This window comes from Lynx rufus, unplaced genomic scaffold, assembly GCF_022079265.1.
Source record: "Lynx rufus isolate CCGP_SWC_20201006 ecotype Redwood Valley unplaced genomic scaffold, mLynRuf1.p SCAF_4, whole genome shotgun sequence".
Lineage (NCBI taxonomy): Eukaryota > Metazoa > Chordata > Mammalia > Carnivora > Felidae > Lynx > Lynx rufus.
This window is the reverse complement of record NW_025814856.1, coordinates 92,073,088-92,096,203: the sequence shown is the minus strand read 5'-3', so window position 1 is coordinate 92,096,203 and position 23,116 is coordinate 92,073,088. Positions and strand designations below refer to the sequence as shown.

Below are 23,116 nucleotides of genomic sequence, written 5' to 3'. Positions count from 1 at the left end.
AGAAGAGGACAGAAAGAGAAAGTTTTCTAACAAAAGATTGTGTCAGTCAAGATCACCTTCCTTTGGGGGAAGGGCATGCAGATGACTTCATTAGTACTGATCAAGTCATTTCAGAATGACTGGTTAAATGTCACATTCCTGGGAAAGGCTGAAACTGCAATTAGGTTAGATACTAAGTCTTGGTTTGCTGGCTTGAGGCTTAGCACAGGTGACTCCATTTTAGATCTTTTGTCTCTGTTGTTTCTTACAACTGTACGTGAGTCTACAGTTATCTTGAAATAGAAAAGTTAAAAAAAAACATAAAGCATATATAAATTATATCAATACAAAACAAAAACCTAAACTGAGAAATGGAAAAATGGGAGAAAGATAAAGATCAAAATATCTGGTCAGAAATATTGCTTCTGAATGTATTAGTTTGAATAATACAAAATTGCCTATATTACACATCTTAACTTACTAAAATGGCAATTTCATGTCTCAAACTAAAAAAATTAAGTTTTGTTAAGAAATTGGCCATCTGTGGAAGAAAGGATGAGTAAGTGATACTTTATGTGGTTATTTGTAATGGAAATATCACCATTCCATAATTTTATATTAGAGGGATAGTAAAAGTTCATTTTTCATATTCCTGAGAATAGTTTGGAGATTTTTTTTTCTTTGAAAAGACATGATCTCTTCAAAACAAAGAGAAACTAACAAACACTAAAGATTCTACCATAATCTTGCCTAAGCATATATATATTTGTGGAAGGTCTTAGAAGAGAAAAAGATCCAGGTTTATTGAAGTAATTGATATGGTACTTGATATATCAACAGTGAATTAAAATAACATATTTTGAAACTCCAAATTCAAAAGTATTTCTGCTAATCTTTCTGTATTTGGCTGCCTCGTGATGACTGTGGGATGAGGTTTCAAGGGCAACAGAGAAAAATAGCTGAAGCGTATTGCCTATGCCTCTTACATTATGCAGAGCTGTTTGTTCAGGGATGGCAATGACCACACTAACTCAGACACAGACTATGAATGATTTTGGCAAGTGTGGCGGAGAAACCTTAGGAAGGACGGGAGGGGCAGAAGAGTTTTCCCTTCTTCCCTTTGAGGTTCTCTGGCTGGTCCAATAATTAAATTGGTGTAAGACAGATGAACACTAGAATAACAAGAGTTTAATAACATGTATACTTCTGTGTACATGGGAGGGACCAAGGAAAACTGAATAACTGCCCAAAATGGTTGAAGCCATCACCTTAAATACCATCTTCAGCTAAAGACAAAAGAAGGTGTTTGGGGTTGGGGTGTCAGTTATAGGAGCCTATTAGGAAAGGCACAATAAGCAAGGGTAAGGTTGTTACGCAGATTTAAGTATTTGGTTGTCTTCTCTTTTAATACGAGTTTCTAGAGATTTAAAGTCTCGCCCTTGTCTTGGCACATCAGGGAGATACTCTTCCAAATGGAGATTTCCATGTGTGCCTGGGTGACTCAGTCGGTTGAGCATCCAACTCTTGATTTTGGTTCAGATCATGGTCATGGATTGAGCCCCTTGTCAGGTTCCATGCTGAGCATGGCCCCTGCTTAAGATTCTCTCTCTCTCTCTCTCTCTCTCTCTCTCTCTCTCTCTCTCTCTGCCGCTCTCTTTTGCTCATGCACTCTTTCTCTCAAAACAACAACAACAACAAAAAACAAACAAAAAGACAAATGGAGATTTCCCTTATACATGTATATGTGTCTTACAAAAGGCTAATTTCTGCTTGGTTCTTGGATTTCTTCTTGTGTTTGCAATTTCTTAAAAATAACAAATTTAAAATAATATGTGTCGGGGCATATTTTGTGTGGCAAATTTTGCTTCTTTGTGGTTGCTTTGAGAAGTCAGGAAAGTCTAGTGCATAAGTGGGTTATTGCTTTGGGTACCAAAGAAGATAGGTACATACAGCACCATATCTGTACATAGAACACAGTTAATAGATTTTCATTTGCCTTCACCCACCCATTCTTGTTACTGGACAAGGGTCTGTTGCCTGGTGCTCAGCAAGCCAAATACTGACCCCAGTTTTGTGGCAGAGAAAAAGGGTTTTATTATAAGGCATCAAGCAAGAAAGTGAGAGAAAATTTCTCAGTCTCCCTCCCCGAAGGGCTGCAGCTGGGTATATATAAGGATAAGGGGTCAAGATGTCACAGGGTGTGTAGGTTGAATGGAATAAGCTGATTGGATAAAAGGAAAAAGGGAGGTATTTTCTCTTCTGGGATTCATGTTCATTAAATAGCAGCATAAGAATGAGAGGTGTGGAGATCTCAGGATATGTCATCACACAGATGTTACTTTTGTTCACTCTTGATGCCTTTTGTACAACCACAAGAATTCTTCCCGTTTTGCTCTGTTCTCAGCTAGTCTTACCCGTGGTTGGTCGGCTTCTGCAAACCGGCTCCTAAATCGATCAGGTTAACCAGAGTTTCCTTACAGTAGAATGGCCAAGCATTTGTTAACTCAACATGTCAGTTTCCGTCTTAAATCCTTCACAGCTCCTTTTACTTTCACACACAGCAAAAGAAGAAATACACTGTTAAAATCAAAACCACTTAGAGCTTTTCACTGATATGACTTATATAAATGAGTCCACAAATGCATATAAATTACTTATTGAAAGGGTGTAATACTTTATTATTAATTGCTTACATGTAACCCTTAGGTGGCTGACTATATAAGCATTCCAGGTACAAATAGTAACCTTAGTCCTTTGCCCATATCACTTGATCCGATTTTCATAATAGGGCCCTTGGGGAGCCCAGTTTACGTGTCAGTGGCTGGCCTCCCACCTTATACTTCTGTTCCAGAGAACAATTAGCAATTGCTGTGTTCAGTTCATACCATATTTCCTTGATGTAATTAATGCCTTTTTTTCCCTGTTTTTATGATTATGGTGTATACCTTCTTTTCTGAAATTTAAAATCTCCCCAAAGTTCCATTTTATTTATTTAGATGAGGATCCGTGAGGTAGTTGGTGAAAAAATAAAAATTTTAATTTATTGTATGCCATCTCAGTCCAAAAAGAATTTGAAGTGGCTAATAGAGTGAATATATATACTTAAAAATAGAACATCATTTCCCTCTCTCTTTTTTCCCCTCCCATCTGTTCATCTTGTTTTGTTTCTTAAATTCCACATATGACTGAAATCATATGATAATTGTCTTTCTCTGACTGACTTATTTCGCTTAGCATAATACATTCTAGCTCAATCCATGTTGTTTCAAATGGCAAGATTTCATTTTTTTTATGGCTGAGTAATATTTCATTGTATATATATACACCACTTCTTCCTTATCCATTCATCAGTCAATGGACATTTGGGCTCTTTGCATAATTTGGCTATTGTTAATAATGCAGCTATAAACATTGGGTGCATGTACCCCTTCGAATCTGTATTTTTGTACCCTTTGGGTAAAAACCATGAGAGACTCTTAAAGGTAGGGAACAAATTGAGAGTTGATGGAGGGAGGTGGGTGGGGATGGGCTGGATGGGTGATGGATACTGATGAGAGCACTTGTAATGAGCACTGGGTGTTGTATGTAAGTGATGACCCACTGAATTCAACTCCTGAAACCAATATTGCACTGTATGTTAGCTAACTAGAATTTAAATAAAAATTTAAAAAAAAAATAGAACATTATGACCAAAGATGAGTTGAAAGACAGATTTTATTCTATATATACACTAACATACAAACATTGTTGGTGTATATATTTGTGTTTCTTTTACAGAAGATAAAATTAACTTGTTAAAAATTTTCAAATGATCTGAAATTATATTTTTAAACAGATACTATCTTCATTTACTGATAAAGAACTCTTGGCATATGCAAAAGCTGGAGCAGTAGCTGAAGAGGTCTTAGCAGCAATTAGAACTGTGATTGCCTTTGGAGGACAAAAGAAAGAACTTGAAAGGTTTGAGTCTCTTTTTTTAAGTTGCTAGAAATGTTAAGTTCTCTGTCATCTGATATGCCGTTCAGGTTGACAGTGTTGAGTATAAGGGTGTGTATGTGTGTGTATATATTTTTTAATAGCTTCCTCGATGTCGTACAGCATAGCTAATATTCTGGAAAAGTTGTAATTTTAGTTGTATTCCTCTTATATCTGCTAATTCAAAACATTTTCTAGAATGTCTTAGGTGGGTAGTGACAATGAAATGGTTTCTTAAGGCTAACATATTTTATATATGATGATAATTTTCCCCATCAAGTTAATACTTGGTTCTCTAAGACTAAATGAGTATTTTGTGTAAGATCTAGGGAGACATTTTAATCTGTGGTTCATTTCCCCTCTTGCCCAGGCACCTAATCAGTTATGTGATGCTTTTGGAAGATAAAAATATAATTAAAAAGCACCTTTGTACAAAAGGTCAAAATCTTTATTATATGTTGTTTAGTATATTCTTGCAACTGTCCCTTTTTATTAGATTTATGAGAATGTAGATAGTAATTTATTGCAGTGTATAATATTCATCAGATCCATTGATTTCTAAACAGTGACAGACTTTATTTAAAATTGAATATATGTTATACTATTCTGATATTAGAGCATTTTAATGTTATGAACATATGTATATTTGGAAATTAGGAATAGTGAACTATATTGTTTGGAACATTATACATTGTTGGTAAAGCCATAAGAAAAACAAGGGAATTTTTATAAGTCAGAATAATAGTCCCCTCTGGGGGAGATGAGACATGGTTAATTAGATTAAGACTCATAGCAAGGGGCTTCTGTGGTTCTGGTGTGTTCTGTTTCTTGACCTCAGTTGTGTGCTGACATGGGTGTTAATGGCATAATTATTCTTTATAGTGTACCTATGTGTTTTTAGTATACTTGTGTTCATAATATATATTTCATACCCACAAAGATGCCCTCTGAGACTAAGCACCTACCATTGTTCAAAGGAAAGCAGTACTGTATTCTCTCTCAATTTTTGGTAAGGTTTTTGCTTTTGCCTTAAAATATGTCTGACTAGTAAAATGAGAAGTCTTGCCTAATGGTCAAGCAAGCATCCAGTCAAATACAGCTTTCCTCTTTTGGAGCTTAAATTTTATCAAGGGGAGGGGAAAGGTGCAGATGATCACAAATAAACAAAGTATCTAATATACCAGTTGAGTAAATATTATTTGGGGATATAAAATACTCTGTTAGAGTCATAGGGCATACTATTTAAAAGATGATTCAGAAAACTCTTTTCTGAATAGTTAATGTTTGAGCAAACACAGAGGGAAGTTTTGAGCTCAGATTCTTTCTTTCCAGTTTTTCTCAGTGGAAAGGTAGACCAGAGAAAGAATATGTCCACCAACATAGGGAAACAAATACAGCTTTTCTGCTTCTGCCCAGTTTCTGAGCCGGGGAAAAGCATCTCCCCATAGAAATCAAAATCTCAGGACTCACTCTCCGGTGCCCTTAGGATCTGAATTTACAAAATTCTGTGAGCTAAGGAGTGCTGTCTCCCCGAAACTGAGTATTTCACATTAAAAACAAATCCTAGTTCCATGATACCACTAGGGTATCTGGTAGAAGAAATGAAAAACTGCTGAAGATTAACAAATGAAGCATCCAAATTAAGAAGTTAGAAAAAGAACAACAGAGTAAAGGAAGTATAAGAAATAATAAACAGCAAAAAACAATTGAATAGAAAATAAATGTAAAAAAGCAGAGGCTTGACAAATCCATAAACTAATTCTTTGAAAAGACTAATTAATAACCAAGTATTTTGCAAGTTTAATCAGGAATAAAAAAAGTAATAAAAAATTGCTACAGATAAAAATACATTTTATTTTTAAAAAGTACAGCTTCATGGCTCAAGAACAGACACTCAGATCAGTGGAATAGAATAGAGAACCCAGAAATGGACCCACAAATGTATGGGCAACTAATCTTTGACAAAGCAGGAAATAATATCCAATGGAATAAAGACAGTCTCTTCAGCGAGTGCTGCTGGGAAAACTGGACAGCGACATGCAGAATGAACCTGGACCACTTTCTTACACCATACACAAAAATAAACTCAAAGTGGATGAAAGACCTCAATGTAAGACAGGAAGCCATCAAAATCCTCGAGGAGAAAGCAGGCAAAAACCTCTTTGATCTTGCCCACAGCAATTTCTTACTCAACATGTCTCTGGAGCCAAGGGAAACAAAAGCAAAAGTGAACTACAGGGACCTCCTCAAAATAAAAAGCTTCTGCACAGCGAAGGAAACAATCAGCAAAACTAAAAGGCAATCGACAGAATGGGAGAAGATATTTGTAAATGACATATCAGATAAAGGGTTAGTGTCCAAAATCTAAAAAGAACTTACCAAACTCAACACCCAAAAAACAAATAATCCAGTGAAGAAATGGGCAAAAGACATGAATAGACACTTCTCCAAAGAAGACATCCAGATGGCCAACCGGCACATGCAAAAATGCTCAACATCACTCATCATCAGGGAAATACAAATCAAAACCACAATGAGATACCACCTGACACCTGTCAGAATGGCTAACATTAACAACTCAGGCAACAACAGATGTTGGCGAGAATGCAGAGAAAGAGGATCTCTTTTGCATTGTTGGTGGGAATGCAAGCTGGTGCAGCCACTCTGGAAAACACTATGGAGGTTTCTCAAAAAACTAAAAATGGAACTACCCTACGACCCAGGAATTGCACTACTAGGCATTTATCCAAGGGATACAGGTATGCTATTTCGAAGGGACACATGCACCCCCATGTTTATAGCAGCACTATCAACAACAGCCAAAGTATGGAAAGAGCCCAAATGTCCATCAATGGATGAATGGATAAAGAAAATGTGGTGTATATATATACATACACAATGAAGTATTACTCGGCAATCAAAAAGAGTGAAACCTTGCCATTTGCAACTACGTGGATGGAACTGGAGGGTATTATGCTAAGTGAAATTAATCAGAGAAAGACAAAAATTATATGACTTCACTCATATGAGGACTTTAAGACACAGAACAGATGAACATAAGGGAAGCAAGAATAACATAAAAACAGGGAGGGGGACAAAACAAAAGAGACTCATAAATATGGAGAACAAACTGAGGGTTGCTGGAGGGGTTGTGGGGGGGATGGGTTAAATGGGTAAGGGGCAATAAGGAATCTACTGAAATCATTGCTTCACTATATACTAACTAATTTGGATGTCAATTTTTAAAAATAAAAAATAAAGTTAAAAGTATAGCTTCATACTAATAAATTAAAATTTTTTTTTCAACGTTTATTTATTTTTGGGACAGAGAGAGACAGAGAATGAACGGGGGAGGGGCAGAGAGAGAGGGAGACACAGAATCGGAAACAGGCTCCAGGCTCTGAACTGTCAGCACAGAGCCTGACGCGGGGCTCGAACTCACGGACTGCGAGATCGTGACCTGGCTGAAGTCGGACGCTTAACCGACTGCGCCACCCAGGCGCCCCCATACTAATAAATTATAAAACCCTAATGAAGTAGACAATATCCTAGAAAAATATAGGCTAAAACTCTCACTTGAGAGGACGAAAACTTGAGTAGGCCAACAATCATTAAAGGAATTGAATCCAAAGTTTAAAATCTCTACTCCTGCCCTTATATACACACATAAACAAGCAAAACCCACAGAGTCCAGATAATTTCACAGAAAGGTTCTACTAAAACTTCATGAATGAGATAACTCTATCTCATAGAAATTGTTTCAGAGAATGGAAGAAATATATATAGCAAGTTGTGAGTTCATCTTATGAGGCTAGTGTAACTTTGATGCCAGAATAAGACAGATACATGAGAAAGGAAAATTACAAAGCAGTTTAACCTAAAACATAGATGCAGAAGGTGTAGATAAATTATTAGCTAAACAAATCCATGTGAAAAATATCATCAGATTAAAGAAATCTTGAACTTACTGGCTTTATCCCATGAATGCAAAGATGGTTAACATTAGGAAATCTATTAATATAATTAGTCATATTAACAGACTGAAAGGAAGAAGCATTTTGTATTAACAGATGGTGAAAAAGAATTAATTATGTATTATTCATGACAAAAACTCATAAAACCAGGAGTAATAATTGATTTTCTTGATTCAATAAAAAGTATATACCAGAGATGTATAGGAAGCATCATACTTAATGGTGCAATGTGAAAAGGATTCCTTAAAATGATGAATGAAACAAGTATGTCTGCTAGCATCATTTCTGTTTAGTGTTGAACTGGTTCTAGATAAGACCAAAGAAATAAATAAGAGTAAGAATAATAAAAGGAAAAGAAAAAAAAGAAATAAAAGTTATAAGGATTGAAAACAAGAAGCAAAACTGTCATTATTCACAGATGGTATGATTGTATGCACAAAAATTCCAGTAGCCTCTGCAGACTAATAATATTCAGTGAGATCTCTGGGTACCTGATCACAATTCAGAGAAAATTGCTGTGAAGCAACAATGAATGATTAGAAAACATATAAAATGTCATTAATTCTAAGATGCACATTTTTCTCTCACAGTTCTGGAACTGAGATAAATCTTACAATCAATGCCATCTTATAGTTGCTGTGGGTCTGGATTGAAGTCAGTTCTTGCAGGATTTGTGTTTGCTTCTGCCATTCACTGGGGACACTATTAACCTGAGACCACCTTACATTAAATTATATGTCTAGGAGTTTTTGAACCACACTGGCAGTGTGAATTTATAGTTCAGACCTGCATGAGTAATTGCCTGTGGTTCCGATTCTCAGGGAGTTGTTTTTCCTCCCTTTACCTGATGCCAGGGTTGACACATGCAAGTTCCCTTGCTGTCACTTTCCCTGGGGCATGTGCTTACTATACTGAGGCTGTAGCCCTTTGACTCCCAGCTGTATATGGAGTGTCCTATTTTTTTATTAATTTTTTTAATGTTTGTTTATCTTAAAGAAAAACAGAGTGTGGACGGGGGACGAGCAGAAAGAGAGGGAGACACAGAATCCGAAGCAGGCTCCAAGCTCTGAGCTGTCAGTGTAGAGCCCGACACGGGGCTTGAACTCACGACCCATGAGATCATGGCCTGAGCCAAAGTCAGTTGCTTTGATTGACTGAGCCACCCTGGTGCCCCTGAAGTATGCTATTAAACTCCTTAATGCTACATAAAATAACAGAATAACACTAACTTCTTACAATTAATGACATCCTAAATTTGATGAATAGGATAATTTTTAAAAAGGTATTATTAGAGGGGCGCCTGGGTGGCGCAGTCGGTTAAGCGTCCGACTTCAGCCAGGTCACGATCTCGCAGTCCGTGAGTTCGAGCCCCGCGTCAGGCTCTGGGCTGATGGCTCAGAGCCTGGAGCCTGATTCCGATTCTGTGTCTCCCTCTCTCTCTGCCCCTCCCCCGTTCATGCTCTGTCTCTCTCTGTCCCAAAAATAAATAAACGTTGAAAAAAAAATTAAAAAAAAAATAAAAAAATAAAAAGGTATTATTAGAAATAAAAATTATAATTATGTATGGGATGTAAATAACATTGGCAAGGAGAGAAAGGACATCATGCGAGTCAAGTCCAATCTTCAGAACTTAGATAAATCTGATTATTTTAGTTCGGTAAAAGTTTAAATAAATTGAGGTGTTTGTTGTTGTTGTTTTTAGTTTAACTGTTTTCATTAATTAGGTACAGTAAGGTTTTTTTTTTACCTAAAGAAGATGGGGATCAAATTTTTATTATAAGAATAAGCAAATGGGCATACACAGCTGTTTTCAAAGATTCATTTTTTTGTGTGGCATCATTCATTCAGAAGACATTAGTTACTGGCATGTATCTTTGAAAGGACATTCTCTGCTGGCAAATTGGAAATTGGTTTTGCCTTTAAATAAAGAGTAGATTCAGGACTACAACATGCTGGCATAAGTTTCTTTCCAGGTTGGCCATTTCTTGAAAGTTCATTCATTCAATAGTTTTAGCCAGTATCTACCACATGCACTGCACTAGGCTCTCGGTTTTCAGTAGTGAATTGGAAACGGAAAACCTTGTCCCTCTTATCCTTAGTCCAAAGAGTAAGATGGAGAAGAAGGGAAGGAAAGAAAGTAAAAAAGAAGGTAAAAAAGAAATCATTGATGAAATTAATTAAATTATCAACCTTTAAAAATTTTTTTTAACGTTTTATTTATTTTTGAGACAGGGAGAGACAGAGCATGAACAGGGGAGGGTCAGAGACAGGGAGGCACAGAATGTGAAACAGGCTCCAGGCTCCGAGCTGTCAGCACAGAGCCCGACGCCAGGCTCGAACTCACGGACCGCAAGATCATGACCTGAGCCGGAGTCGGCCGCTTAACCGACTGAGCCACCCAGGCGCCCCAGACCTTTAAATTGTACTATGAAAGAATCAAGGAGTGTGCTGTAATAGCAAGGAGGGAAAATTTACTTTAAATATGGCAGTCAGGGAAGGCTGTGGCAGTCACGTCCTCTCTGAGGATATTTCATCTAGGCTGAGACTTGAGGGATGAGGAAAAGCCTGCCCTGGTGGGATTAGGGATATAAGAGTCTTCCAAATTTCCTGATGTGGCAGAGTTTGATGTATTCTAGAAAATACCACAAATGAGGCTTATATGCCTGGAGCTGTGTTGAGTGAGGGGAGATGGAAAGGCTTTTGAAGGAAGTGGTGGTTATGGTGAGGAGGTAGGATTTTACTCCAAGGGCTCAGGGTTTTAACAAAGGAATGAGTATCCACATAATATGTTAACATCATTTCTCTGTGTGTAATTGGTTTGGTGATTGGAGGAGAGCAGTTAAACATTGGAAACAGGGACCAGCTGTGGTTGTAGCCCAGGTGAAAAGGCTTATGGTGGCCTGAGGTAGACCACAGGCAAGAGAGGGGAGAGAAGTACCTAGATTTTGGATATAATTTGGAAGTAGGATTGCTGAAATTATATTTAGACGAAATGTAACCCTTCAGTTTTCTTTTTAGTTCTTTCCTTTCTTTTCTCTGCTTCTGCATTGACAGGTAATTAAGGTCTTAGTTTGACTTTCTCTCCCAATTAACAGGTGCAGGAGGAAGCTGGCTTTCTTGGAAAGGAAATTTAATGAGAGTTTAAAAGGAAATTCAACTCAGTAGTATAAGAATAGCTTTATTCTCCTAATTTTAAAATGATATTTTCTTCTCTTGTGTATGTCCTACCTGTTAGTATTTATTTCTCTTGCTTAACTAAAATTGTTTCTTGCTCTTGTAAGTGGCTGTTTATATCACTGATATATATTTTCATAATATTTAAGAATTTTTTTTCAAAATATTGTTGTTTTTGTTGTGTATCTTTAATCCATTCTAGGAGTGTCACTTTAATTACCATTCTCATACTAATGCTTTTAATGAGTAGATTTTATTATCTGGTTTTATAGTGTGGTATTTTTATTAAAATGCTAATCAAAAAGCCTTTGTAAAAGTAGTATTGTCGATTTCTCCTTCCTCCTTACCCTCTTCCTTTTTTCATTTTCTTTTCTGGTATCTAAATGATTTTCTTCCTTGTTGTTGCTTCTTCCTGTGGAAGTGTTTCCTCTGGCTGCATGGTACCACAACATGTCATTGAAATGATTTCTGCATTAGTCTCGGTAAGCAAGAACTGATGTAAAGGAAATAACAATAAAGGTGTGGGTCATGTGCATTAAAGTTCCTTATTTGTAATCATGTATTGTCCATGCCTGGTAATGTCTTTTGTCCCAGGTCAACTCAAAAAGTGGGAGATAGATAGATAGATAGATAGATCAACCATTGAAACACATTACTCAAAAATAATGTCTTTGTTCAAAAATTATAAGTGGCAAGTTAGGGTTTTTTGCAGAGAGAAACTCTAATAATTTACTGTTTTATTACTCTAAAGTTCTGTTTAAGTTCCGTCTTTAGTAGACATAGTAGTCATGTAAATTGCATTTGGCATGCTTTTAATTAGTACAGTAGCTAGTTAAAAAAAGTCATGAAGGCAAGAAAGAAGGCGTGCTCTTACCGGAGCAAGACTTTACCTTGGCTGTACATTCCAACTAACAGAGTGAATCCTCCAAAGAAAATATAATACTATGTAATATTTATGTAGTTATGCTTTTACAGATCAAAGACCTCAACATATGAATTCTATATGGAAGTAAGTTCTTTCATTTCAGTAGCTATGAACTTTTTCTTCCTGCAAGGCAATGTTCTAAATTCCCAGGGATATATGATTAAAAAAGATGAAGACAGATTTAAGACTCAATTATAATCTATCCTATTTCTCTAATAATTTTACCTTGATTCTATATTTACAGAGATTCTTAAGAAAAGAGACATGGAGATAAGCTAATGGAGCCCACATAAAAAAAAAGAAGAAGAATTTTCCTTAATGTTTCCTTAAACATTCAGAGATTTAAGGGATTTCCTTGTGGTGGGCACTTTCTAGCATTATATCTGCTTTTTATTATTTAATTTAGGGGCGCCTGGGTGGCTCGGTCGGTTAAGCATCCGACTTCGGCTCAGGTCATGATCTCACGGTCCGTGAGTTCGAGCCCCGCGTCGGGCTCTGTGCTGACAGCTCAGAGCCTGGAGCCTGTTTCAGATTCTGTGTCTCCCTCTCTCTCTGCCCCTCCCCTGTTCATGCTCTGTCTCTCTCTGTCTCAAAAATAAATAAACGTTAAAAAAAAATTTTAATTTAAAAGACGTGCAGATTATGAAGGAAAAACATGTTTTCATAGCTTCTATTTTTGTCTTGACTATGAAATAATGCAAATTCTTGAAGTTTTGCTAAACATAATTTCCCTTATTTCACTATTGTTAAGGCCAGAAAGAACCTTTTGTAACACTTTCCCCCAAATTATTTAATCTCTGTAATCCTCAGTTTACTCTTTTACAAGAAGGGATTAATATAATACTAACATCATAGGGTCAACGTGTGGACAAAAGGAGAAAATACACGTAAAACACCTACCAACAGGGCTGGGCACATTCTAAGTACTTCATAACCATCATGTTATCTTGGCTCATTTCTTATGATTTATGAGTATTTGTGATAGTTTTTGTTATTTCTCCCAGGTACAACAAAAACTTAGAAGAAGCTAAAAGAATTGGGATAAAGAAAGCTATCACAGCCAACATTTCTATCGGTATCGCTTTCCTGTTGATCTATGCATCATACGCCCTGGCATTCTGGTACGGGACCTCCTTGGTCCTCTCCTATGAATATTCTATTGGACAAGTACTCACTGTAAGTGATGTTTTGTTAAGAAGTGAATCTCTCATAAAAACTTCAGTGAAGTTGAGTGGTGTTGGCTTGAATGATGTTGGAGAATAGATTTTGAAGAACTATTGAGTAATACAAAGAGTCATGTGCTACTAGATTAAAAGTGGAAAGGCAATTAGATGTATTGAGTAACCAATGTGGTCTTTTTTGCAGATCCCTTGCATAGTTTTTTCTTGCAGCCTAAATAATACTAACATTACTAACCTCTGTAGCATGAACTTTCATTTGTTGAGATTATTTCTTTGTGTCAGGCTCAATGCTAAGCATTTCGATTTTATTTTCTGATTTACTCTTCACAGCAACAAATGGCAAAATACACAGTTTAACTATTTTTCAGATTCTTTTGAATGACAGCTAGTCCAACTTGCAAAATTATGGAAGTATTAATTGTTACCCGTCCTTAAAAAATACTCTGTTTAGAGGTTCTCTGCCTTACAGACCTTTGTACAAGCACAGAAAGCTTGCCATTTGATGTTACCCTCTTTTATTTAAAAATGGTGAAATGGTTCATAAACCAAGCTCAATCTGTATCTTGATCTAATAAAGCACATAGTTAGAAGAGTGACCCAGTTCCTTTTTCGTAGGCCAAGCACAGGTATATTGTTAGTACCCAGACCATATTTTGTTAAGTCCCTTAAAATACTTCAGGAACCAGATTTGTAATGTGGATATAATAATTGTCTCATCCAAAAGGTGCAAGGCTATTTAGTTAAGAATGGCTTTTACCAAAAGGCTTTTATTAGGATAGTAATGTTGTTGGTGAACCTAGGTTGCAATAAGAAATGTGTTCTACTTAATTGTAATGCCGATAAGCAGTTTAAAATCCTGTGTTCACTGATCCTAGATCTTCCTCACAAACTGGAAGTGTGCAGAATATGAGTAAGAACATGGGATTTGAAATCAGGCTGACTTGGTTCAAATTCCAGCTGTGCCACTTACTAGCTGTGTGGTTTGGGGTAGCCACCTAGACTTCGAGTTTATGCTACCTCTTTTGCCAGATGAAAATGGCAGGAATACTTTGCCATAACTTTTCAGTGTAGTTTTAAGTCCTAACATGAGAAAATGAATATACAATCACTTAGCAAAACTCCTTCTGGGTAAATTATTGGGTAATATAATATCTGTGTGACTTAGAAAGAAATGAATAGTGATACTAGTTGCCTGTAACCCTGAAGAAAAACATTTTCATTTTGGCAAAATGAAAAATAGAAAACCTGTTTATCAGACCTCAAAGAGAACACAGTCTGTTAGAAGGAAAGAAGACAGCCCGATAAAGAATAATGCCCTAGATGTATGCTTTATCATTTACAAAATGTTTTCATATATACTGTTTCATTTGATACAACTCTGAGGTTGCCAGGTAAGGAAAACAGACAGAATCCTCGTACTTTTGCAAATTTGGACCTTGGTTTTCTAACACTCCTATTGATGTTTGTCTCCCCTCTACCCTGCTGATGATCTAAACCAAACTTCTTAGCCGTTAAATAAATATATACTAGAATTATTATTATATTTTGGTCCTGTGGAATTTATATCATTGTTTCACTGAGCAAGTAAGACTAATTCTGCATTATAAGTCAAAAAAATATTTAGGGGCGCCTGGGTGACTCAGTCAGTTGAGCATCCGACTTCAGCTCAGGTCATGATCTCACACGGTCTCTATACTGACAGCTCAGAGCCTGGAGCCTGCTTTAGACTCTGTGTCTCCCTGTCTCTCTGCCCCTCCCCTGCTCACACCCTGTCTCCTCTCTCTCTCTCTCTCTCTCAACAATAAATAAATAAATAAATAAATAAATAAATAAATAAATAAATAAATAAAAAGTTAAAAAAATTTTTAAAAGTATTTAAATTGTTGAAATGTTTTTAACACCCAGTATTCGTAAGTTGCCTTGCCATTTCAAAATTTAATTAGCTGAAAAAAATAAAAATAACATTTAATTAGCTATGTTAGAAGGAAGATGTATGGAAAAAAATGTAATAAACACTAAGTAACTTGATGATTTTCCTTCACATTCTTCAGGTTTTCTTTTCTGTATTAATTGGGGCTTTTAGTGTTGGACAGGCATCCCCAAGCATTGAAGCATTTGCAAATGCAAGAGGAGCGGCTTATGAAATCTTCAAGATAATTGATAATGTAAGTTTGGGCTAGCCATTTATACATCTCTCTAAATGTTTTTCTAATTAAAAGTCAACCTCTTTATCGCTTTATCCAACTCTCCACAAAAACCTTCTGAAATTTTATTCTGTTTAGAAACCAAGTATTGACAGCTATTCGAAGAACGGACACAAACCAGATAATATTAAGGGAAATCTGGAGTTCAAAAACGTTCACTTCAGTTACCCATCTCGAAAAGAAGTTAAGGTACAATGATAAATGATTCATGAGCGATTCCACCATGTATTGGATGAGGAGTCTCTGATACTTTCTTTTAGTGATTTTAAAGAAATGTATATTTAACCCTAGGTTTGACTTGAACTGTCAATTCATAGTCCCAATATCTGTGTATTGCCCTTAAGTTTATTTCTCATTCATTCTGTTAGATCTTGAAGGGCCTCAACCTGAAGGTTCAGAGTGGGCAGACAGTGGCCCTAGTTGGGAACAGTGGCTGTGGGAAAAGCACGACAGTGCAGCTGATGCAGAGGCTCTATGACCCCACAGATGGCATGGTGAGGTGACTCTTGCTGAACTAGATGCTGCAGCAATCAGCAGTTACCATTGCAAATTTCACATTAAAAATCTGCAGTGCATGGAAATCACACTTACTTTTTATTTCAGGTCAGTATTGATGGACAGGACATTAGGACCATAAATGTGAGATATCTTCGGGAAATCATTGGTGTGGTGAGTCAGGAACCTGTGTTGTTTGCCACTACAATAGCTGAAAACATTTGCTATGGCCGTGAAAATGTCACCATGGAGGAGATTGAGAAAGCTGTCAAGGAAGCCAATGCCTATGACTTTATCATGAAACTCCCTAATGTAAGTCTTCCTTGATCTTTGCCATGCTAGAGATTCAAAGAGTAGAATGCTGGCTAATGCATAAGAAGTTAGGAATCTACTAAAAAAACAGATGATCCTTCTAAGAAGAAAGACCAAGATTCCTTCAGATTTTCAAGCTCTAGCACCATCAACTAGTAGTAGGCATATTTGTAAAAAATGGTGTTGGTTCTTGCTAAATTTTAAGGAACTGGACTGTATTACCTGTGGGCCTTGGATTGTTTATGGGATTACTTCCCATCTTAAAATGTGACCTGAGATAGCTTGTTCTTTTGCTAACCGCCTTTATCTTCTGTGTTGTAGAAATTTGATACCCTGGTTGGAGAGAGAGGGGCCCAGCTGAGTGGTGGACAGAAACAGAGAATCGCCATCGCTCGGGCCCTGGTTCGCAACCCCAAGATCCTCCTGCTGGATGAGGCCACATCAGCCTTGGACAGTGAAAGTGAAGCAGTGGTTCAGGTGGCCCTGGATAAGGTCTGTGAGCCTCAATTCACACCGACTTGATTCATGAGCATAATACTATTTTTAAAAAGGGACATTTCCGATGACTCCTAAAGTGATCTTTTAAGCTATCAAAATGAAATCTTCAGTCCTATTTGGACCTATTCATTTAATTTCTATTTATCTCCTTTTTAAAGTAGAAATGAACAAATTTTGACTGAATGGTACTTGGGAATTTTTTAAATTAAACAATGAGAAATAAAGATTCAAAAGAAAATTGGTCTTCATTGCAATCTTGAAAATTAGACCTTAGAGATAACCCAGTTATTTAGACTTTCTGTTTTGACAACAAGAGGAAAATATAATTTGAAGTTTCACATTTAATTTCCAAGATGTAAATACCTATTGAAGACTACCGGAAATGAGAAACCTCTTGTCCGCAGAGAACTGATGATGTTGGAAACTTACGTGGGCCATGAAAATTCCTTGACTGTCAACAGGGTTTGACCTTCCTGCAATCCTTGAGTTCACATGACTTGTTCACGAAATCAGATTTGAGTGTACTGTGCCAGTCTTGTGTGCTTGGTCTCTGGCATGTATTGGTAACCAGGTTAGTTCTGTGAGGACAAGGAATGTGAAGACCTTTTTTTAAGTTTTTATTTAAATTCCAGTTAGTTAACATACAGTATAATATTAGTTTCAGGTATACAGTATAGTGATTTAACACTTCCATACATCTGGTGCTCATCAAAATAGTGCTCTCCTTAATCCCCATCACCCACCCCCCAACAACCTCCCACAACCCTCAGTTTGTTCTCTATAGTTAAGAGTCTGTTTCTTGGTTTGCCTCCCTCTCTCTTTTTCTCTTTGCTTGTTTGATTTGTTTGTTAAATTCCACATTTGAGTGAAATCACATGGTATTTGTCTTTCTCTAACTGAATTTCATTTAGCATAATGCTCTTTACCTCCATCTATGTCATTGCAAATGGCAAGATTTCATTCTTTTGTATGGCTGAATAATATTCCATTGTATATATATACCATATCTTTTTTACCTTTTCATCTGCTGATGGATACTTTTTGGCTATTTCCATAATTTGGCTATTATAGCTAATACTACTGTAAACATTGGGGTGCATGTATCCCTTTGAATTAGTATTTGTGTATCCTTTGGGTAAATGCCTAGTAGTGCAATTGCTGGATCATAGGGTAGTTCTATTTTTAAGTTTTTGAGGAACCTCCATACTGTTTTCCACAGTGGCTGCACTAGTTTGCATTCCCACCAGCAGTGCGAGAGGATTTCTTTTTCTCAGCGTCCTCACCAACACCTGTTGTTTCTTGTGTTGTTGATTTTAGCCATTCTGACAGGTGTGAGGTAAGGCTGACTGTGATTTTGATTTGTATTTCCTTGCTGATAAGTGATATTGAGCATCTTTTCATGTGTCTGTTGGTCATCTGGATGTCTTCTGTGGAAAAATGTCTTTTCATGTCTTCTGCCCATGTTTTAATTGGATAATTCATTTTTTTGAGTGTTGAGTTTTATAAATTGTTTATATATTTTGGACACTAACATTTATCAGATATGCCATTTGCAAATAACTTCTGCCATTATGTAGGTTGCCTTTTTTGTTTATTGTTCCCTTTGCTATGCAGAAGCTTTTTATTTAAGCTTAAGTCCTGTTAGTTAAGTCCTGTTAGTTCATTTTTGCTTTTGTTTCCTTTGGCTGAGGAGACATGTCTAGAAAGAAGTTGCTGTGGCCAGTGTCATAGAGGTTACTACCTGTTGTTGCTCTAGGAATTTTATGGTTTCAAGTTTCAAATTCAGGTCTTTAATCCATTTTGAATTTATTTTTGTGTTGCTGTAAGAAAGTGGTTGACTTTAATACGTTTGCATGTGCTTATTTATCCAGTTTTCCCAAAACCATTTGTTAAAGAAATTGTCTTTTTCCTGTTCGATATTCTTTCCTGCTTTGCTGAAGATTAATTGAGCATATAGTTGTGTGTTCATTTCTGGGTTTTCTCTTCCGTTCCATTTATCTTTGCGTCTGTTTTTGTGCCAGTACCATCCTGTTTTGATCACTACAGCCTTGTAATATAACTTGAAGTCTGGAATTGTGTTGCTTCCTGCTTTGCTTTTCTTTTTCAAGGTTGCTCTGCCTATTTGGGGTCTTTTGTGGTTCCCTATACATTTTAGGATTGTTTGTTTTAGCTCTGTGAAAAATGCTGTTGGTGTTTTCATAGGGATTGCATTAAATCTATAGATTGTTTTGAGTAATACAGACATTTTGACACTGTTCTTTCAATTCATGAGCATGGACTGTTTTTCCATTTCCTTGTGTCATATTCAATTTGTTTTATTGGTGTTTATAAAGTTTCAGGGTACAAGTCTTTCACCTCTTTGGTTAGATTTATTCCTAGGTATCTTACTGGTTTCGGTGCAATTGTATATGGATGATTCCTTTTCTGATGTTTCATTATTGATATATAGAAATGCAGCAGATTTCTGCATGTTGATTTTGTATCCTGCAACTTTACTGAATTCATGTATCAGTTCTAGCAGTTTTTTGGTAAAGTCTTTTGGGTTATATAGAATATTATGTCGTCTGCAAGTAGTTTTACTTCTTCCTTACCAGTTTGGATGCAGTTTATTTCTTTGTGCTGTCTGATTGCTGTTGCTAGGACTTCCAGTGCTATGTTAAATGATAGTGGTGAGAGTAGACATGTCTGTCTTATTCCTGACCATAGAGAAAAAATTCAGTTTTTTCCCACTGAGGATGATATTAGCTGTGGGTTTTTCTCTTTTTTTAAGTTTATTAATTTTATTTTGAGAGAGACAAAGTGAGAGAGAGAGAGAGAGAGAGAGAGAGAGAGAGAGCAAGTGTGCAAGCGGGGGGAGGGACAGCAAGAGAGGAAGGAGAGAGAATCCTAAGCAGTCTCCTCACTCTCAGCACATAGCCTGATGTGGGACTTCAACTCACAAACTGTGAGATCATGGCCTGAGCTGAAACCAAGAGTCAGATGCTTAACCAGCTGAGCCACCCAGGTGCTCCAGCTGTGGGTTTTTCATATATGGCCTTTATTATGTTGAGGTATATTCCCTCTAAACCTACTTTGTTCAGGGCTTTTTACCATGAATGGATGTTGTACTTTGTCAAATGCTTTTTTTGAATCTATTGAAATTATCATATGGTTCTTATCTTTTCTTTTATTAATGTGCAGTATCGTGTTGATTGATTTGAGAATACTGAACTACCCTGAGTAAATCCCACTTGATTGTGGTGGGTGACTTTTTAACGTATTGTTGAATTTGGTTTGCTAGTATTTTACTGAGAATTTTTATATCCATGTTCATCAGGGATATTGACCTGTAGTTCTGTTTTTAGTGGAGTCCTTATCTGGTTTTGGTATCAGGATAATGCTGGCCTCATAGAATGAATTTGGAAGTTTTCCTCCCTTTTCTATTTTTGGAATAGTTTGAGAAGAATGGGTATTAATTCTTCCTTAAATGTTTACTGGAAATCACCTCTGAAGCCACCTGGCCCTGACTTTGTTTGTTGGGAGTTTTTTGATTACTGATTCAATTTCTTTGCTGGTTACAGTCTGTTCAAGTCTTCTATTTCTTCCTGTTTCAGTTTTGGTAGTTTATATATTTCTAGGAATTTATCCATTTCTTCCAGGTTGTCCAAATTGTTGACATACAGTTTTTTATAATATTCTCTTATAATTGTTTGTATTTCTGTGTTGTCGGTTGTTATTTTTCCTTTCTCATTTGTGATTTTATTTATTTAGGTCCTTGCTCTTTTCTTTTTGATAAATCTGGCTAGAGGTTTATGAATTTTATTAACTTTTTCAAAGAACCAGCTCTTGATTTCATTGACCTAGTCTGTGGTTTCCTATATCATTTATTTCTGATCTAGTCTTTATTATTTCCTTCCTTCTAAGGCTCTAGGTTTCATTTGTTGTTCTTTTTCTACCTCCTTTAGGTGTCACAGTAGGTTGTTTATTTGGGATTTTTCTTGCTTTTGAAATAGGCCTGTATTGCTATATACTTCCCTCTTAGAACTGCTTTTGCTGCATCCCAAAGGTTTGGGACTTCTGTGTTTTCATTTTTATTTTTTTCCATGTATTTTTAAATTTCTTCTTTGATTTCCTGGTTGACTCATTCATTGTTTGATAGCGTGTTGTTGAACCTCCATGTATTTGTGGTCTTTTCAGATTTTTTTTTATGATTGACTTTATTTCATAGTGTTGTGGTCAGAAAAGGTGCATGGTATGATTTCAATGTTTCTGTGTTTGTTGAGGTTTTTTTTTTTGTTGTTGGCTAATATGTGAACTATTCTGGAGAATGTTCCATGTGCACTTGAAAAGAATATGTATTCTGCTGTTTTAAGATGAAATGTTCTGAATATATCTGTTAAATCTATCTAGTCCAGTGTGTCATTCAGAGCCATTGTTTCCTTCTTTATTTTCAGTTTAGATGATCTGTCCATTGATGTAAGTGGGTGTTAAAGTCCCTTACTATTATTGTGTTATTTCAGTTAGTTCCTTTATGTTTGTTATTAATTGTTTTATATATTTGAGTGCTTACACGTTGGGTGCGTATTTGTAATTGTTATATCTTCTTGTTGGATTGTCCCCTTTATGATTATATAATATCCATCTTTGCCTCTTTTTACAGTCTTTGTTTTAAAGTCTGGTGTATCCACTCTGGAAAACAGTGTGGAGGTTCCTCAAAAAATTAAAAATAGACCTACCCTATGACCCAGCAATAGCATTGCTAGGAATTTACCCAAGGGATACAGGAGTACTGATGCATAGGGGCACTTGTACCCCAATTTTTATAGCAGCACTCTCAACAATAGCCAAATCATGGAAAGAGCCTAAATGTCCATCAACTGATGAATGGATAAAGAAATTGTGGTTTATATACACATGGAGTACTATGTGGCAATGAGAAAGAATGAAATATGGCCCTTTGTAGCAACATGAATGGAACTGGAGAGTGTTATGCTAAGTGAAATAAGTGATACAAAGAAAGACAGATACCATATGGTTTCACTCTTATGTGGATCCTGAGAAACTTAGCAGAAACCCATGGGGGAGGGGAAGGAAAAAAAAAAGGAGGTTAGAGTGGGAGAGAGCCAAAGCATAAGAGACTCTTAAAAATTGAAAACAAACTGAGGGTTGATGGGGGGTGGGAGGGAGGGGAGGGTGGGTGATGGGTATTGAGGAGGGCACCTTTTGGGATGAGCACTGGGTGTTGTATGAAAACCAGTTTGACAATAAACTTCATATATTGAAAAAACAAATAAAGTCTGGTTTATCCAATATAAGTATTGCTACTCTGGCTTTCTTTTGATATCCATTTATGTGATAAATGTTTCTCCACCTCCTCACTTTCAACCTGTAGGTGTCTTTGGTTCTAAAATGAGTCTCTTGTAGGCAGCATATAGATGGATCTTATTTTTTTATTCATTCTGACACCCTGAGTCTTTTGATTGGAGTGTTTAATCCATTAACATTCAAAGTAATTATTGATAGAGATGTATTTAATGCCAATTTACTACTTGTTTTGTCATTGTTTCTAGAGGTTTTCTCTGATCCTTTTTTGTCTTTGTCACTTTTGGTCTCTCTGTTGCACTCAAAGCGTACCCTTTAATATTTCTTGCAGGGCTTTTTTAGTGGTCACAAACTCCTTTAGTTTTTGTTTGTCTGGGAAACTCTATCTCTACTTTTGTTCTGAATGGTAGCCTTGCAGAATAGAGTATTCTTGGCTGCACATTTTTCCCTTTCAGCGCTTAAATATATCCTGGCACTCCTTTTTGACTTCCCAAGTTTCTGTTGAGAGATCTCCAGCTAGTCTTATGGGTTTTCCCTTGTAAGTTAACACTTTTTTTTCTTGCTGCCTTTAAGATTTTTTTTTATCACTATATTTAGCAAATTTAATTACAGTGTGTCTTGGTATTGGCCTGCTTTTGTTGATTTTAATAGGAATTCTTTTTGTCTTCTGGATTTGGATGTCTGGTTTTGTTGTTGTTGTTGTTGTTGTTGTTGTTAGATTAGGGAATTTTTCTGCTATTATTTCTTGAAATAATTTTTCTGCCCCCTTTTCTCTTCCTGTCCTGGGACTCCTATGTTAGGAATGTTACTATGTTTGATGGAGTCACTGAGTTCCCAAAGTCTATTCTCATATTCCACAATTCTTTCTCTTTTGTTCAGCTTTATTATTTTTCATTATTTTGTTTTCTAGGTCACTAGTTCATTCCTTTGATTCTTCCAGCCTGCTGTTCATTGCATCAAACCTGTTTCCAATCTCTGTGGTAGGGATCTCCCTGAAATCTTCTTTTCTCAAGTCCCCAGTGAAGATCCTTATGATTGTTGCTTTAAATTCTCCATCAGGCATGTTACTTATATCTGTTTTGCTTAGTTCTCTGGCCA

At 36.4% G+C, this 23,116-nt stretch overlaps 1 protein-coding gene across 1 annotated transcript in view; it reads left to right on the top strand.

Moving 5' to 3' along the window:
- The window catches only part of ABCB1 (ATP binding cassette subfamily B member 1), a 114,115-nt gene that overhangs the window by 42,982 nt on the left and 48,017 nt on the right, over positions 1–23,116 (top strand). Inside the window, exons 8-14 of the mRNA XM_047096458.1 lie at positions 3,815–3,939; positions 13,032–13,203; positions 15,260–15,373; positions 15,491–15,601; positions 15,781–15,906; positions 16,016–16,219; positions 16,541–16,711. Of these exons, the coding sequence (XP_046952414.1) occupies positions 3,815–3,939; positions 13,032–13,203; positions 15,260–15,373; positions 15,491–15,601; positions 15,781–15,906; positions 16,016–16,219; positions 16,541–16,711 (1,023 nt within the window). The remainder of the gene's footprint in view (positions 1–3,814; positions 3,940–13,031; positions 13,204–15,259; positions 15,374–15,490; positions 15,602–15,780; positions 15,907–16,015; positions 16,220–16,540; positions 16,712–23,116) is intronic.